The sequence below is a fragment of the Uloborus diversus genome, chromosome 4 (genome assembly GCF_026930045.1).
Source record: "Uloborus diversus isolate 005 chromosome 4, Udiv.v.3.1, whole genome shotgun sequence".
Taxonomy (NCBI): Eukaryota; Metazoa; Arthropoda; class Arachnida; order Araneae; family Uloboridae; genus Uloborus; species Uloborus diversus.
The window spans coordinates 110,643,492-110,658,116 of record NC_072734.1 but is presented as its reverse complement, the minus strand read 5'-3'; the positions used below and the strand labels follow the sequence as shown (position 1 = coordinate 110,658,116).

Here is a 14,625-nt window from a genome sequence, read left to right as displayed (position 1 = left end):
TTCCATTTTAAGTAAAGCTGGTGAAGTAGGGAATTCCAATGCAAAACGAGTATGATTGTGCGTGTGTGACGACGTCGATCAAGCTGTTTTAAAATGGATTCATTCTGTGCGGGATCAGAACTTACCTTTGTCAGGTTCGCTAATTAAAGAAAAGGCATTGCAGTTTGCCAACGCATTAGGCTACTCGGAATTCCAAGCAAGTGTTGGATGGTTGGACAAATTTAAAAAACGTCACATGTTGGTGCACAAAGTAGTTTCAGGAGAAAGTGTTGATGTGTCGGATGAAAGTTGTGAGCAGTGGAAAAATGAAGTGTTAAAACCGGTATTAAAAGAGTACCAGCCAAAAGACGTGTTTAATTGCGATGAAATGGGACTCTTTTTCAAATGTCTCCCTGATAAAACTCTTACTTTTAAAGGAGACAAGTGTTTTGGTGGAAAACGTAGCAAAGACAGAATTACAGTATTGGTTACTTCAAATATGACAGGGGAAGAAAAGCTGAAGTTGCTAGTTATTAGGAAGAGTAAAAACCCTAGATGTTTCAAAGGCATCAAATCCTTAGAAGTGAACTATCAGAACAGTAGAAAAGCTTGGATGACAGGCGAAATTTTTGAGAAGTGGTTATTGGACTTGGACAAAAAGTTTGGGAAAGAAAAAAGAAAGATTGCATTATTTGTAGACAATTGCCCATCACATCCACCTGAAGTGAAATCCAAAGTGAAGAACATAAAACTTATCTTTCTTCCTCCAAACACCTCGAAATTGCAACCGATGGATCAGGGGATAATTAAAAATTTAAAAGTGTACTACCGAAAGCGAATTTTGCGAAAAATGATTGCCTGTGTTGAAGAAAAACAACAGTTTTCTAAAATATATGTAGACTTGAGGACTTGCATTTCAGAATTGTCTAAAGCTTGGCAATCTGATGTGAAAGTCACAACAATTTCCAATTCATTTAGAAAAGCTGGATTTGCGAAGGAATTTTCATCAGGAGAACAAGAACAGGAGTCTCACGTGGACAGTGAGCCAGATGTTACAGAAATTTGGGACGGTTACCGTGAGAAGAATAGTTTTACAGATGATGTCAGTTTAGAAGATTGTTTAACAATTGATGATGGTTTGTCAACTACTGGTCATTTGACGGAAGAAGAAATTCTGGACTCAATTGTAATGAGTAATGATGACAATGATGAGGATGAAGATCAAGATACGGAAATATTCTACCCATCGAAACCATCCACATATGAGATCAGAAAAGCTTTTGACACCATTCGTTGCGGATTGCAATACCAAGAAGATGTTCCAGAAGAAGTGTTTAAATCACTTCACTCTTGTGAAGAATTTTACGAAAAATGTGTTTAAAAAGTGCAGCAAAAAATCACGGACTGTTTTCAATGCAAAACTACTGTCGTTGACGAAATTTAGGTATGATTTCTTTAACCTATTTATGTAAAAATTTACTAAAATTCACCAATTGTGCAACAGATGCAAGTGGCATTCCTAATTAAATTTTAGTTAATTAATTCATTTAGTTTTATTTTTTAATTTGTTACTTATGTTAAATTAACTTCAAAATACTCAATATTTTTCGTGTTTTCATGTATATAACCTTAAAAAAAAAAAAAAAAGGATTTAACTTAATGTACATGAAAAATTAACCATAAAAATTTACTACTTTCTATATAGCGAAGTTTCTATATAACGAACCTTTTCAAAGGTCCCTTGCGACTTCGTTATATGGAGACTCGACTGTACACGGAAAAACTAAACTAATTTTTACAATGCTCCACCAATAAAATAAAAAATAAAAATTGAAAAATGCATAATAAGATTTACTACCAAGTACAAAATAATGTATTATTAGGTATATTTTCATCTATTTTTGGATGTTTAAAAAAAAAAGAGGTAAATAAAATTATCAGAAAAAAGCAGCAGCAGTGTTTCAGTAATATCCCTTTTATATTATTATCAAAATTTGTTTAACAATTTTTCCTATATTCTGAAATCAATACAACTAACCATTTCATTATAAAATATACAATACAATAAGGAAATAAAATGTAAATATTTTCCGCTTTTTGAAAATATTTCTCAATTGACATGCTTCTTTAAAAACATTAAACTAAAATAAATCCATAAGTAAATAAATAAAACAGCTTTTGATGTTTATCTGCAGAAAGTTATGATGTACTTGATCAACATCACCAGTAAATAAAAGGAAGTTAGAATTGTATTTAAAATTTAAAACAAAAGTGGGGGGGGGATTTTAATAAAGAAATTCTTAATTTATTTTCAAGGATTAAATAAATAATTAAAATTCTACACAAAATAAAACAAAAGAATGATATAACAAATTTATTTATGGTTTGAAGCTGATTTTGTAACACTTAAGTAACTATTACTTTCAAATGAGAAATTTATTCCTTCTCAATCGAAAACAATAAATGATAAAATAGGATTTTAAACAATAAGGCATACCTTCTTTAACCATTCTTTCCAACTAATTTAAATTTTAAAAAAAAAAAGTTAATACCATCTAATTTCTCCTCTTCATCTTCCAATTTTACATCTTGAGGGCTCAAAGCAGCGACTGTGCCTTCTTTGGGAGATGACGCTGAGGTGGTCGAAGCTGAGGGAGGCAAAGACAAACTCATGGTAGGTCCACTACTTGTAATTGTTAAAGGATCTGGAGACTTATGAGACATTTTCTGAAACACATTAGAATTCATAAAGCAAAAACATTTAAACTATTGATTTATGAATTAATAATTAGAGATAAAGTATGAAATTAAAATTTTGTATTTGTAGTTTAAGAAAGCAAAGATTCTATAATATCACTAAGCAGCTTTGGACATACTTGTTTCTTTGCCTTTTACTGTTGAAATTTGCAATACATTTCTTTTTTTACTACCATACATTCATTGAACAACATCAAGATTCAAAATATGATAGGCTCCAAATAATTCACTATGATATTTTGAATTAAATTATCTTTTTAATTTGATTATTTATAATTATTATTCTTGAAGAAATGGCGAGTAGTGTAGTTTTAATTTCTAATGCTTTAAAAATTGCCCAGAAAGGAAGATGGCACTTTCTGGACTTGGTACAGATTAATATAGTTATAATATTCAGTGTGTTTCTGAGATAAAAAGTCTTCAATGAGGTGTAAATTCTGAATAAACCCACTTTATCGAGATAGTGGTTTTTTTCCAGTAGGCCTTCCCGAAAAACAGGGGCTTTTTTTTTGAGGGGGGAGGGGGATTGGGTAGTTTGGCGAACCCTGTTAAGAGCTGAGGTCCATAGTTTAAAGACTTTTAGGGATTGTTGCCTTTGTACTGATATGATTTTTTAGAGGGACTCTTGAATTTATTTAAGGAATGTTGCCTTTATATCAATGGGATGTCAATCATACTGTAGGCTTTTACTCTATTGTGGTCTCTTTATTAGAATAAGGTTGTCTGCGCCTTAAAGTTTCTTGAGAATGGTTGTCTTTATCATAATAAAATTTTTATAGGGGTTACTGTTTTCATTTCAATAAGGATTTTAAGGCCTGCTTCTTCCTTTATGATATGTTGCCTATTCTGGCAGGGAGTTATTTGGGAGCTGTTGTACTTATTCTAATAAAGCATTTTAGGGACTTTTTTTCCCCTGATTTGAAGAGGTTCTTTGCACCATTTTTGAAGAATGATTCTTCTGTATGTATATGTATCACAGCAATAATATACAACTAAAATAAAGTGACTTATATACAGATTTCAAGCTGCAAGACCTTTCTATTTTTGCAGCCATTAGTCTTAGATGTATACTCCAATTGCAAAAATGTTCAAAATCAGGTGCAGGGTTAAGGTAGCGAAAGTTTGCTGTGAAGATGAATATAAGTCAAAAAATACAAAATTTAACTTTTTATACAGGCCCCAGGTCCCCCAACTTATATTTAGGGAAATAATCTCCACTGAAAACTATTACTGACACAAAAAACATTTTTGCGATCAAAGCTCAAGGAGATATTCCATGTCAAAGTTTTAAGGGACCATACAGAGGATGAGAGTGGAACTTATCGTCCTTTCAGAAGAATGACAGGTCGTTAATGTAAGAAAAACAAGGAACTTATATTTTTCATTGCTATTCAAAAATGAATAAAATGTTACACCGTGATACGCAAAAATACACTACAAAACCACAAACAATTTGAAAAACCACACTATGCACACATATAATTTTAAACACTTGTTAACAGCTATATTTCCCCCCCCCCCCCAAAAAAAAAAGGTGTTGACGGCGACTGAAACGTGGTGTAAGTCACAAAACGCTGCGTTTCATATCTCAGTGAATATTGGTCATACTAATTTCAAACTTTTTGGGTCGGAATTACTTTTTAAAGGAGATTATTTCCCTAAATATAAGTTAGGGGACCTGGAGCCCATATAAAAAGTTTAATTTCGTATTTTTTGACTCATTTTTATTTTTGCTTTAAACTTTCAATATCTTAAACTCTGCATGTGATTTTGAACATTTTTGCAATTGGAAGTATACATCTAGGACTAACGGCTGCGAAAATAAAGGTCTTGTAGGTTAAAATGGAACACCCTGTATATACAGTACAACCTCAATTCAACAATTGCCAAGGAACTGGAAAAAGTTATCGTTAAATCAAAGATATCATTAAATTGAGGAACACATACATTCAATGCAGTTTAATCCGGACAAGTGAAATGTATCATTAAATAGTGGGAATTGTTAAATGCGGTATTGCTAAATCAAAGTTATACGGCATATACGCAGGTGAACTAACTGATTCGTGAGTTTAGCACAGGTAACACTGTAGTTGAAAACACCAGTCTGATCAATAAAAAACAAACCTGAGAAGAAACTATAGCATCTCGATCAGCACTGACTATGGCTGATTGTTGGCTTGAGTCTTCTACATCATCCACTTCTCCAGATTCTTTCCTCGGTTCATCCACGAGTTTTAAATTGCCTTGGATGGTTTTGCGTAGAAGCTTGAAATTAAAATTTGAATGAATTAGCTTTTTTTCTGTAAGTGCTATTTTAAAAACGTTTTCTAGAAACTAGTAATTTTGATTATGAAAGTTTAAACATCTTTATAAATTTTTGCACATGGAGTTCAGACATACTGCCTGGCAAAAATATGCACGCTATATCAAAGCATTTTTGATGGATGTTCATCAATAATAATGATATTGAGGAACATAATAATAATTTGGTTTGAGAAAGTATAAAGTTGTAAAAACTAAACCAACATTTAGAATCTCCTTTGAAAAATCAGACTCAAAATTCATAAAAGAAACAGACGTTAAAATCTTGGTGGGTAGGGTGGTGGGGACAGCATATATCAATAATTTCAAAAATGTATCTCAACAAATACTTTTCCTACAAAAATATAACACAGTAAATTTTAATTTGCAATTTTATAGGAAATTCACGTACTTCCAAATTTGTATCTTAAAACTTTCAGAATTAATTCTTTGATTAAAATGGAATTGAATAAAAAAAGTTTGAAATGAAAAATTAAAAAATAAAACAATAGTAAAAAATAAAAACGTGCTTTTGAAAGATCAGAAGTTTTTGAAGAAATAAGAAGTTTTGGGACAATTATTAACTTTTAATCAACTTTCCAAGTTCTTTTTTTCTAATAACTTGCCAAAAATGCTCTTTTTTCCCCTTCTCCAGTGTACAAGAATCTTCTCAAAAAGTGTTAAACAATTTATTTCATTTTTTAACATAAACTTTGAGTCAATTTATTGTAAGAAACTTTTCCGAAAGTCTGTGCTCTGTTTGAAGTTTACAGATACTATAATTAAAAAAACCAATAAGAAATATAAACTTGAATTTTTGATGTCTGGAATTTAAATCAAGTTTTTTGCAATGCCAAGTTGAGATAGGACCCTACACGTGTGTTCTGTGCATGTGTAGGGCATAGACGTCACTGCCGAGGAGTGGTTCCACCCTTGGAGGCTATAATTCCCCCCCCCCTTTAAAAATAAATACGTTTCAGTTAAGCCTTGAATGAAAGCAAAAGATTTGTAGCCATACTGAAGGAAATTAGTCCTCTCAATAAATACTAAAACAACGAACTAAACTTATTCTCGTCGTCATGGTAACTTGAAAAATCAGAGCAACATCAACTTTAGAGAAGTGAGCTTAGTAAGCAATTTGTGACTGCTCAAAAAAAAAAACATGCCTAATTGATCACACAGAAAGGTAAATAATTATTTACACTTTATAATGCATTTCTTTCGAAAAAATTAAATAACAAAATGAAATGTAATCTTGGTTACCGCATTTATTCCTTTCTCTTTTACTTCTGCAGAGTCCTCATCATCTTCATCAACACGCTTATGTCTAGCAGATAGTTCTAAGTCTATTTCATCATCCGAAAAATCATCAAACATATAATAATCTCCTGATCTGATGGCTGAAAAATCAACGAGTATTTAACGTTAATTCCCTCACGTAAAGGCAAACAAATTTGAGAATGAAATTTCAACTAACAAAAGGGAAAATAAAAACTTCAAAACAAAGAGTAAAATAAATACACAAAATATACAACTGAATTCAATCTATGAACTGATAAATGAATCTACAAACAATCATAATCCCAAAACTAAAAAAAAAAAGAAAATCAAAAATAACGGGAAATAAACAAATATATTTTTTAATGTAAATGAGGGAAAATCGATAAAAAACGTAAAACAAAACTGAAATTTCAATAACCACTTTAAAATGAATATTCTTCATTCACATAAATGCAAATAGAAATAAATGACATGATGACAATGCCACGAGAGAGAGAAAGCTGTCAATAGATATTTGCTAAAATAAAATTTAGGACAGATACAAAACAGCTTTGAAAAGTGATTGAGAAGAGACAAGACATTCTTTAGAATTTTTAGAAAGAATTACAGAGACAGAATTCATTCCCTAGAAGGAGAGAGACAGATAGTATATAAGAGACAGAATTCATTCCCTAGAAGGAGAGAGACAGATAGTATATAAGAGACAAAATTTATTCCCTAGAAGGAGAGAGACAGATAGTATATAAGAGACAGAATTCATTCCTGAGAAGGAGAGAGACAGATAGATCTTAGATAGTATATAAGAGACAGAATTCATTCTTTAGAAGAGGAGAGACAGATAGTATATGAGAGGCAGATGATAGAATAACATTTGTCATTAAACACAGAAACACAAACATGGCGTGCAAGAAGTGTCACAGAAAATAAGTAATAACAGAAGCAAATTGACTGCAACAAATAAGTAGGAAAAGCTTCAAAAGCACAAGATAAAAATAAAAACTTAACGTGGTGGCAGGTGAATATATTGCAAAGCAAAAATCAAACATCACTCAGAGCAGATTAAAAAAAGAAAAAAAAATAGGGTCAATGAACATATACATAAAACATATAAGTCTTTCAATATGGTTGATAATTCTGCAGTAAATGGGCACGGAATTTCTATCAAGATTTCTCAATAAAATCTTCAAATGTGTTTCATAGAAATAAAAAAGTTGTGCAAGTTTCAGGCATATTTTGAATGCAACCTCTTATTTTTAGCTTTCATATCATTTCTTGCCTATGATGAAAAATTTCAGTTATAACAGATAGTAACCAGGTTTTATTTTATTTTATTTTATTTTAAGTAGAAAGAAATTTGAGCCAGAATTTACTTATTCTTTTGTATTTTTCTTCCTTTACATTCAAGCAAGTGACGCATCAAAATACAAATCGAAAATTAATACAAAAAAGTTCAGATAAAAGAAATAGCACCTTTTATTTATTTTTAAAATGTTTTAAAGAGTCTCTTAAAAGTTTAATTCATTTCAAATTTGAAAACCTTTTACAAAAAGCATTCTGGAGTTCATATTTAAACCCTATTTTTACAAAAAAAAAAGTTTTGTGAAAGGAAAAAGTGCTATTCAATAATTAGAAAAACTTAACCATAATGAGCCTCTGAGTGATGTTAGAAGCAAAGCGATGCAAAGTTACATGAATTACAGGCGTGATGAGTTGAAGGAACAGATGCAGGGCGTGAGTGATGAGCAATTCGTAGATTGGGAAAACATCTTGCCAACAGATCTGAACCATATCCACAGTGCTGGAGATATTCTGGTAAAAACTGCAGAGCGTCCAATGTAGCAGGATAAGGTGGAGGGGAGAATACAGGATAAGAGTCCTCTTCTAAAGATTGAGAGCGCTGTTCACGTGCACGTGAACAGCCCACATTTAATTTGGGCTCCATGTAAGAGTCGAGGGACACAGTGTAAAAAGCAGAGCCAGGGGAAAGAGTGCGTTGTGGGGGTGAAGGGACTGTATCGGGACATTTTTCTTCTGGTTCGGCTGTTCGAGATGTGGTGCCATCGGAGTACATAGGGGTGGAGTAAGAACAGTAATCGGTAGCTGTGACCAGAGAATGTGCAGAAATAGTGTAAGTAAAGAAAGAAAATTAGTATGAGTAAATACTTGTAAGGGATTCTTATAAAATAACAAGCATTAGAACAAAAATATTTGCCACTGATTTTTTATAGCAAGAAATATTCTTCTTTCGACTAATGGCGACTTATTTTCACAATAAATGCTACTCAACAGCAAACACTAATTTTTTCAAAGAGACATAATAATATGAGCTATTACAAGTCATGGAGCCTGAACATGTATGTATTAATGTATGTAAAAGCAACATTAAAATAATAGATCATTAATATTTTTCAAATAAATAAAAATGAAGTTACATAAAATTCTCAACATTAATTTAAAAGAAAAAAAAACATTTATTCTGCTAGAAAAGTAAACATTTGCAGAAAAATATGGCTTAACACACTTAAAAAAACAAGTATCAAATAAAATACTAAGCATAGATATTCTCATTAGATATTTTTTCTGCATCATGCACCTAAGAATTTCAGAAAACTCGCTTTCTAACACAGAAGATAAAAACAGCTTAATTTCCATCTCTCTGTTAAGTAAAAATTAATACACACTCATAATTATTTCTACAACAAAGTTATAAGACATAAAATTGTGAAGGAAAAATAAGCATTTTGAAGTCAACTGTTACATTGATAACTAGGTTTACTAATTTTTATGATCAAACTAAATAATGTAATGAAAAAGCGGACATTTATAATGGGAGAGGTAAAAATTTTGAGTGTTAAACATAAAAGTATACATTTGGAGACAGATATTGATTTCTAAAATAATTTCTAATTATATAGAATACTTTTAAAAAGAAACAGCAGTATGTTACAACAAAATTCTGAAATATTCTATGTCATTTTATTCCATTACGAAACAAGGTTTAGATACTAGCACCTTCTCATAAACCCTGCAGAATTTAAAAATACCAGACAATTGAAAATTCAATAACTTTAAATAAGTTAACAGACTTCAATACTTCATTTATTCAAAATTTAAATTGTCAGAAAATCGCTAAATACTTTTTAAGAAGATGAAAAGTACACACATTTTTTATCATCAACATGAAATCATTTTAAGAAAACATTTAAAAAAACTAACGATTTCATAAATAAAATTTCGTTCTGCTGTCTGTTGGTATATCTTTAAGCAGCAGAATAAAAACGGGGGGGGGGAGGTAATTGCCCCCCCCCCTGATTGTAGAGACGTAATGAAAATAGACATATTGGTATGTATTTTGCTGTTTATTTGAACAAAAACCTTTGCCCTCTCCCCTAATTCCCCAACAAAAACTTTTGAAATTACAGGCCTAAATCCAACACGGCTACAGAGAGCCAAACCGAGCCACATGTCGGTTTGCCAGACTCCTCTCCCATATTAAACTTCTACTCTACAAATTTTCTACTCAATTCTGAGCCAGGTCCTTCCAAGAGCAAGGCACCTAGTCTTTCCAATCAGGCAGACATAGCCTTTCTTCCACTTCGCAATCCAACACTGACACCTCCCCCAGCGAATTCTCCTCAAAAAACTATTTTTTCTGGTGGTCGCCCCTAGAAGTTTCGGTGTACTAGTTTAAAATTAAACATTATAGTTCATGTTTCAGCATTATTCTTCTCTCCTCCAAGAAATAAGATGATTTTTAACTTTTTTCACCACATATTAAGTATGTTTACTTATACATACAAATATATCAATAAAAGGTTCCTTACTCACAGGGCCGGATTTGGGGGAGAGCAGGCGGGGCTACTGCCCCAAGGCCTCCACAACAAAGGGACCCCCACAATAAAATGTTTACAAAATATCCTAACTTTCACGGGTCGAAAATATCAGATATATATATATATATATATATATATCGAAATATTCGGATATATATCAAAGTATCGGATATTTTCGAAAATATGATGATCTTTTCGAACCCTGAGTAGGGGCCTCCACTCCTTCGTTGCCCCGCGGCCTTCACACTTCCAAATCCGGCCCTGCTTACTCTTAACTTTAACTTTTCTTTTTCTAACACTTACAAAAAATCACAAGCATAAACAACTGAGAACATGCTTATCATTTGGTGTTAGTAATTCTATTTCTACAATTTGTGGTTACAAAAAGAAAAATAGAAACAAAACGAATCACTTTGTACATTGCAGCGCAGACTTTTTCTTAAACATTCAGCATTTAGATGGGCAAAAGATGCACCTCTCTTTAAGCCATCTTTCAAGCAATTTAACGTTATGCAGAAAATTAATCATGTTGGAGTTTCAAAGAATTGACTTTCATGCTTAAAAATACCTTTTGGTTGTGTAAAATCATAGTTCAGCATATTTAAATATTCGCTTAAGGCTATAACATCTTGAGCTTGTAATGTTTTTAAGTAGTTTGTTCCTACATGAATAAAAACCACTGAATCGTCAAAAATAACCAAAAACTCATGATTAAAAAAAGGCACAAAATTGAAAAAAAAAAAAAAAAATGTAAAACGCAAAATAAAACATATGTAAAAAAAAGGAATAATATACAAGAATTTATATTGTTATACCAATTCAAAGAAACAAAATTTTATAAATGAATTTATTTACAAAATATCAAAAAAAAAAATGCAGAGGTAGAGAGAGAAAAAAAGTACGAAATCTCATTTACATATATTAAATGAAATAAAAGGAACAAGTCCTTTGATTATCTCTAAATTCATATTCATGCATTACAATTACTGAAAATTTGCATTGTCTTCATTAAGCACTGAAAAACATAAATGTAAGAACATGGGCTGTTCATGGAACATTCAAATACACTCAATTTAATTTACATTGCTCTAAAAATAGTAATAAAATTTAAAAGCAGCTCAATTAGAAGTTTTAGGGAAATAACTGTTTGATCTTTCTGAACATTAATGAAAGTGACTAACACTAAATATGTTTAGAGGTAGCTGATACAGTTGCTAAATCTGCAAGGGCTCAGGTCGATGATCCAGTTCCTTTTGATGACATAAAAAATTCCATTACTGACTTTTCTTTATATCAATTGGCAGTGGAACAATGATAACTACAAAAAACAAGCTGTAAACCATTCAGCCCTTGATGAAAGCTTTCAATTCATAAAAGATCACCAGAAGAGAATAAGTTGTAACAACTAGTGAAATTATTTTGAAATTAAAACACTTAATTAACTTTCTTACCTTTGAAAAAGTTCAGCATGAATTCTCACTTACATTTACTTAAAAGTGTAAACATATATTAGTGGATTCAGAGTAAAAAAATATATTTCAATAACTTAAACAGTTAATTAATATAGCTATGCATTTATACTGCCGTGTGCAGGTAAAGGGCAGTAACTGCAAATTTTTCATTTATTTTTTTTGCATTTTTGTCATCTATTGGACGTTATCTTTATTGTACAAGCTTGCTTATTTGGTTTCCGCTGAGAAAAAGGCGCGAAAAGAACGTCTTATTCCAAGATTTCCCTATGGTTAACATTGAAACCCCCCACACATTTCTTCAAATATCTTGAAAACTCATTTCTGCAGATACTGCCGTTTACCTGAACACGGCAGTATAAGCTTCTCAAGCATTATTTTTTGTCTTCTTTTAATCCCTTTGCCTTTCAGGACAGCATTGCTCATCTACTTTGTTTTGTTTTATGGTATGTGCTTGGAACCTCAGTTCCGACGAACTACATTAAACAGAGCTTAATTTTTCTAGCATTTATACACTATGTAAAAATAAGTCTTTGCAGATAGAACTGAATTTTTCTCTAAAGAGTTGCTTGATATTAAGCAGTGGCGGTGATTTGGGGGGGGGGGAACCCCCTCCCACTTCTCATAGTTCATTTATTTATTTCATTTTCCAATTCATGAACGAAAACTAGAAATTATAATAAAAGCAGAGGTGTCTTAAACTTTCAAGTCATAATTATTTGTATATTAGATTACAAAACATTATTTAGCACTATCAGTAACTTTTAATTTTTGTATTCATTGTTTAGACATTAGTAAATCAATTGTTTTACTTAAACAAGCCATACTTGCTCCATGAAATTATTACCAAGTGTTTGTAAAGATCATGTAAGTCTAATTCATGTCTAAGCGTTTCTTTGGAAAAAGTTATTGTGTACAAAATTCATGAAAATCTTAAGAAAAACTTGAATTAGGTGTTGAATTTGCATGAATTACCACTCATATGCTCTAAAAACCAGCCTCAGCAAAATTTTTTACTTTTTTTCCTCTCTTTTATTTTTTCTTTCTTTCTTTCTTTTTTTTTTTTTTTTTTTTTTTGCCTCAACTAAAAATTTTATGGCTTTTAGCTGTCATTTCCTTTTTTTTCTTCCCCCACTTTTCAGTCCCAATCACCCCCCCCCCCCCAGGCTGTAACACGGAAACAGGGAAGTTAAAACTGCTATATAATTCAGTATTTCTAGACTCTACTATACCTACAAATTCACAATATGTCACGTTTACAAGACTAAGCTACAATTACAAAAATCCAGAAATATAAAATATATGTTTCACTAAGCTCCTACATATAAATAAAAAGCAATAACCCCACAGAAAATTATAAATTTAAAATTGTATAAGAGAGATAAAAGACAAAAATGAAACACAAAGTTTAGATATAATACCTTGAAAATGTGTTTCTGGTTCCATGTTTTCTCCACCTCTAATCTTTTGTTGATAAGCCCTAATACGATCCATTTTCTTCTTAATTCTTTCCATAATTTCCTTTTCATTCGCTTGCTGCTCTTGAACCTCTTTCATTTGAATTTCATGAATCAACTCTGCACCTCTAGATTGCATTTATAAGAATCATAAACCCGAAAAGGATACAATAAAATATATAATTTTTTCACTCAAATCAAAAAGATTTGAAATAAAAATCTCAAATGCTTATTTATTAAATATCTCATCATAAACATATATCATCTCACTTATTTATCAACATTTTTGCAGGGTTAGATGTTTTCTGCTTCTATGTCCTGATTTATTCTAACATCGCCCACTTATTGCTAAGCATGGCAAAAAAAAAATGCATATGAGACAAAATAACAGGTGATGTTTGGCAGGAGTTAAAAGGTAATCAAAATAAAATTTCAAGTTGAAGTCCTAAATTGAGACAGTTTTCAGGTAGTTTGCATGACAAAAACTAGAGGGTCAATTTAGTGCTGTATTAGCAGGAAAACTTCAATTCTTTGTTTTCTTTCCTTAACTTCTGGCTGAACACGCAGGGCTGGATTTGGAAGTGTGGAGGACCCAAGGCAATGAAGGAGTGGAGGCCCCTAATCAGGGCTCGAAAAGAGCATCATATTTTCGAAAATGTCCGATACTTTGATATATATCCGAATATTTTTATCTATATGTATATATCCGATATTTTCGACCCATGAAAGTTAGGATATTTTGTAAAAATTTTATTGTGGGGGCCCTTTTGCTGTGGAGGCCCCAGGGCAGAAGCCACGCCTGCCCTCCCCTAAATCCGGCCCTGTGAACACGTCATACTAAATCATTTTTTATGGCATGTCAGAAAATATAAGACTTCCCGGCAAGTTGTTTTCTCTTGCTTTTGACTGCATACTAGCTGAACCGGTGGAATAGATTACTTCACCAGTGATTGATATTATTATTATTTAAGAATTATTTTCTCTTTTACAATCAAGATTGCTTTAGGCAAGAAAGCATTTCAAGTATTTAATTTTTACTCTTTTCTTATAATTTCAAGCTGTATTAGGAGACAGTTCTCCTGCTTGCCATCCCGCAGAATTGTGCCTTCCCTTGTCACACAGTCACAATTTCATTATCCCCCTCCCACTTCAAAGCGTGACATCATTTACGGAAGATTCAAAGGAAGAGTCAAAGGGGCCACATGATTCCCTCCCCTTAAGTGATAAAATATACTCTAAAGCTGTTTCTGGAAATTAATTTGAAAAAATTTCCCCCCGACTCCCACTTTTGCTAAAAAATGACAATTATGCCCCCCCCCCAAATCACCTTTGAAGGGAAAAATAAGAGCAATTAGATGAAGATCATACAAGATCAATTTTTTTAAAAAGAGAAAATTCTGTAAATAAATTTAGAGAGGGAGCAATAGATTGACATTTTTCAGCCTTAATTTTAATGTATTATTTTTAAATGCTCTAACGTTGATGACAAGTTTGTTATTTGGTTAAAATTTCTATATGAAATTTGGTAAGACTATGTGTATCACTGAA

General features: G+C 31.8%; 1 protein-coding gene across 1 annotated transcript in view; it reads right to left on the bottom strand.

The window, feature by feature from the left end:
• Positions 1-14,625, bottom strand: part of LOC129220759 (piezo-type mechanosensitive ion channel component-like) — a 146,524-nt gene that overhangs the window by 24,443 nt on the left and 107,456 nt on the right. The window contains exons 25-28 of the mRNA XM_054855188.1: positions 13,042-13,205; positions 6,301-6,437; positions 4,861-5,001; positions 2,532-2,706 (exon numbers count right to left, since the gene is read on the bottom strand). Of these exons, the coding sequence (XP_054711163.1) occupies positions 2,532-2,706; positions 4,861-5,001; positions 6,301-6,437; positions 13,042-13,205 (617 nt within the window). The remainder of the gene's footprint in view (positions 1-2,531; positions 2,707-4,860; positions 5,002-6,300; positions 6,438-13,041; positions 13,206-14,625) is intronic.